Genomic DNA, 4,139 nt, shown 5'->3' with positions numbered 1-4,139 from the left:
TGGATGGATGGATGGGTGGATGGAGGTGGGGTGAAGGGATGGGTGGTGAGTGGATGATAGACAAATGGTGCATAATAGACGGATGGATGGGTGGATGGTGAGTGGGTGGTAGATGGATGAGTGGTGAGTGATGGGTAATGATAGATGGATAGAAGGAAGAAAAGACAGGTAACTGACACTTTGCAAGAAGTGCCCAATTAATAATTGCTATATGATATCACAGTAAGTCTCTGGGGAAGCTGGCTTCCCTGGATGGATTTTCTTCTTTTTCTTTCTCTCTTTCATTCTCTTTTTCTTCTTCATTTTCTTCTCCTTCTCCTTCTTCTTCTTTTTTTTTTTTTTTTCTTGAGACAAGGTCTCACTCTGCAGTCCAGGCTGGCCTTGAACTTACTATGTAATCCAGGCTGGCCTCAAACTTATGGTGACCCTCCTGCCTCAGCCTCCTGAGTGCTAGGATTACAGGCATGCACCACCACACCTGGTGGGTTTGCTTCTTTTATAGAATAGTTTTGTCACGTGATTCCTTCCTTCCTTTCCATACATTTGACTACAATGTGTTAAGAGTTTTGAGTCTGAACAGATTTTCACTAGACAGAAAAGTATGGTGGAAATTTTGAGACAGTCCCGTATTTAGACTGTAGCATAGGTAGCACCGGTATTGCCGGCCACCTTCAGCCAGGCTTCAGCATGATTTCTTTTCTTTTCTTTTTTTTTTTTTTTCCGTCTTTCTGAGACAGGGTCTCACTATGCAGGTCAGGCTGGCCTTGAGCTCACTTTGTAGCCCAGGCTGGTCTCAAACTCGCAATGATCCTCCTGCCTCAGCCTCCCGAGTGCTGGGATTACAGGCATGCGCCACCACGCCTGGCCATTATGATTTCTTTTCTTTCCTCACAGAGTCTAGAGCTCTCTTCTTTACACCTGAAAGGAGCTTTTTCTGGATTCTTCTTGGCATATGCAAATGGCCAGCTTTACTTTTCTTGTGCTTTGGGGCCACCCTTAGGTAAAACAATGGTTACTTGAACACAAGTACTATGATACTGCACCTATTGGTCGGATAATCTAGGGGCATGAGGTGACGAGTTCAGGACATCCCAGTCAAGCCATATCTCACAGAAAACAGCAGGAGGACGTGAGGTTTCATCACACCCCTTGGAACAGTGTGCCACTTAAAACATGTGAAGTGTTTCATTCTGTGGTTTCAGACTGTGGTTGACCACGGGTAGCTGACTCCTCTGCTAAGGGGGGACCACCACAGGTCTAAGTAAATTCTTTGTGATGGACGCCCATGAATTTTCAGCCACCTGTTGGTGGGAATGTGGGCTTGCAGTCTGGGGCTCTTGTGGTACCGGGTGCTGTTGTATTTGGTTCTGAGCCTCTCTGGGAATCAGTTTCCCTTGAAGTAGAGACCCATGTCCGGTGGGGTGTGTGTGCCCAAAGTTGTCCAAGAGGAGGAAACGAGATTCCTTTCACCCAGCTGTGCACGAGGCTGCCGGTTCCTCCGTGCCTTGCCGACCCCTGCAGGCCTGGCGTCTTGATTTGGGCCATCCCCCAGGAATGAAGTGGGCTTCATTTGGCCTTGGTGTACATTGCCCCGTGACAAGTGGTATTGAGAATCTTCCCAAGTGCCTCTTGGCCCTGGTGTAATTTTTTCTATTCGTTTAACTTTTAGTGAAATATAATGATTGCACCTATTCATGGAGCATAGTGTTTGTTATATTTCAGTATAGGAATACGTTCTAAAATGATCAAATCAAGTTTTTAGCATGTCTCAAGCATCACTTTTTCTGATGAAAACATTCAAAATCCTCTCTTTTAGCTATTTTAAAATACATGGCAAGTTATCATTTGCAGCAGCCACCCTACTTCCACCCCTTACTCGGTGTGCCCTGGTGGTGGGTGTTACAGCCACAGACGGCGGCTGCGCCCTCTGCACAGGAGCAGGTCACAGCAAAGGCCACACCAGCTGAGGTAATGGCATGGACAAAGGCAGATGATCGGGTGGCAGTGGAGAGAGATGTAGTCCTCTGTGTCTACATCTGTGGGGCGAGCAGACTGCAGTCATATGTGCTGGTGTGGATCTAAAATTTCCCTGAGAGCTCGAGTGCTGAAGGCTTGGATCCTGCTGCGGCAGTGTGTGGGGATGGCTGGGTTGTGGAGAATTCAGAAGAGCACGGACTCATAGAAGGTGCAGGCAATGGTGGGAGGCGGCGCCTGGTTGGAGTGGGTCTCTGGGGATGCTCTTGGAGGTGTAATGCATCCCTGGCCCCTTTGCGACTCTCTCCCAGCCTTCTGCCCAGAACCAGGTGGCTGATTTGCTCCCCATCGTGATATTCTGTCTTACCACAGGCCCACAAGCAACAGAGCCCCGTGACCATGGGCTAGAACCTTGGGAACCATGAGCCAAAATAATTCCGTGCTACTTTAAGATGATTTTGTCACAGAAACAAAAAGCTAACACGTTAATCAGGATTTATTCCCCTTAGGAAGGAAGGGGGAAAGGAAAAAACAAAATACAAGATAGTCATACTACTAGTTTATGCCCATATCTTGTACTTTGAGTAACAATACTCAATGTATTAACTATTGTTATTCTCCTATTATTTTGTTATGAAATTTTGTTTTACTCTTTTTCATAAAATAAAAAAATTATTCCCCTTATCTAAGTGCAATTTTGGATTGTTTGGTAACCTCTCCTTAACCCCCTTCCTTTCTCCTCTCCCACTCTCTACTTTTTTTTTTGTTTTGTTTTTGGTTTTTTTCTCCAGTACCAGGAACCGAACTCACGACCTTGCGCTTGCCAGGCAGGCGCTTTTGCCGCTGAGCTAAATCCCCAGCCCCCCACTTTCTACTTTTTGAGATCAAGTTTTTAGCTCCCACAACACATGTGCTGGTCTCTCTATCCTGATTTATTTCACTTAACACAGTGTCCTCCAGTTCTACCCATATTATCACAAATGACAGGTTTTCATCCTTTTTTAGGGCTGAGCATACTACAAAGCCATTCTAACTGAGACAGCATGGTACTAGCATAAAAACTGACCAATGGAACAGAATAGAGATCACAGATACAAATCCACACATCAACAACCAATTGATTTTCAACAAAGGCCTGGAGAACATATGCTGGGGGAAGGACAGATGTTTCCATAAATAGGGCTGGAAGGCTGGGAATCACATGCAGAAGAATGACAGCCAGTCCTTACCTCTTGCCATGTACACAGCTCCAACTGGACAAAAGACTTCAGTGGAAGACCTGAAACTATGAAACAATTAGCAGCAAGCAGAGGTGATGATTCAGGATATCAATGGGCAAGGATTTTATGGATGAGACCCAAGGCACAGGCAGCGAAGCCTCCATGGCTGCTCTCTGAGAAGCTCTCCTCCTTGGTCCTAGTTCATGGGCACCCACCATGCCCCCACCCAGCCCCCACCCTGCCCGCTAAGGCCCATCTCTTCTCTGTCCACAGCCACCCGGGAGTCCGCCTTTGTTCATGCCATTGCCTCAGCCGGTGTGGCCTTTGCCGTGACCCGCTCCTGTGCGGAGGGCTCGGCTGCCATCTGCGGCTGTAGCACCCGCCACCAGGGCACACCAGGTGAGGGCTGGAAGTGGGGCGGTTGCAGCGAGGACATCGAGTTCGGCGGGATGGTGTCCCGAGAATTTGCAGATGCCCGGGAGAACCGGCCAGATGCCCGCTCAGCCATGAACCGCCACAACAATGAGGCAGGGCGCCAGGTATGTCCCGGGGCCACAGGGGCTTCCTGGTGGGGTGATGGCTAGGCAAGAGGACTGTTCGCCCACTGCCCAGGGATGTGTGAAGGCCAGAGCCATCTGATGCATTCCTCCAAGGTGACAAGCCCACCTGTACACTCAGGGCCATAGGAAGAAAGAGGGCTAAGGCCTGGCCTGCCTGGGTCAGGAAGGGAGATCATGAGGCAGCCATGGAGCATGGTAGGGATTTCTGCCATGAGGAGGTACACACATGGAAGGTGACCAGGCAAGAAGGGGGAGACAGACAGGAGAAGACTGATGGATGGGATGGGATAGATGGATTAGATGGATTAGATGGATGGGATAGGACAGGTGATTGTATGGATGGAATAGATGGATTGGATGGATTGGATGGATGGGATAGGACAGG

General features: G+C 48.5%; 1 protein-coding gene across 1 annotated transcript in view; it reads left to right on the top strand.

Moving 5' to 3' along the window:
* The window catches only part of Wnt3a (wingless-type MMTV integration site family, member 3A), a 31,167-nt gene that overhangs the window by 22,285 nt on the left and 4,743 nt on the right, over window positions 1-4,139 (top strand). Inside the window, exon 3 of the mRNA XM_005414244.2 lies at window positions 3,468-3,733. Coding sequence (XP_005414301.1) covers window positions 3,468-3,733 — 266 coding nt within the window. The remainder of the gene's footprint in view (window positions 1-3,467; window positions 3,734-4,139) is intronic.

This window comes from Chinchilla lanigera, unplaced genomic scaffold, assembly GCF_000276665.1.
Source record: "Chinchilla lanigera isolate Chin_1 unplaced genomic scaffold, ChiLan1.0 scaffold00180, whole genome shotgun sequence".
NCBI classification, from domain to species: domain Eukaryota; kingdom Metazoa; phylum Chordata; class Mammalia; order Rodentia; family Chinchillidae; genus Chinchilla; species Chinchilla lanigera.
Note: the sequence above shows the minus strand (reverse complement) of the source record. Positions and strands in the feature narration are given on the sequence as shown.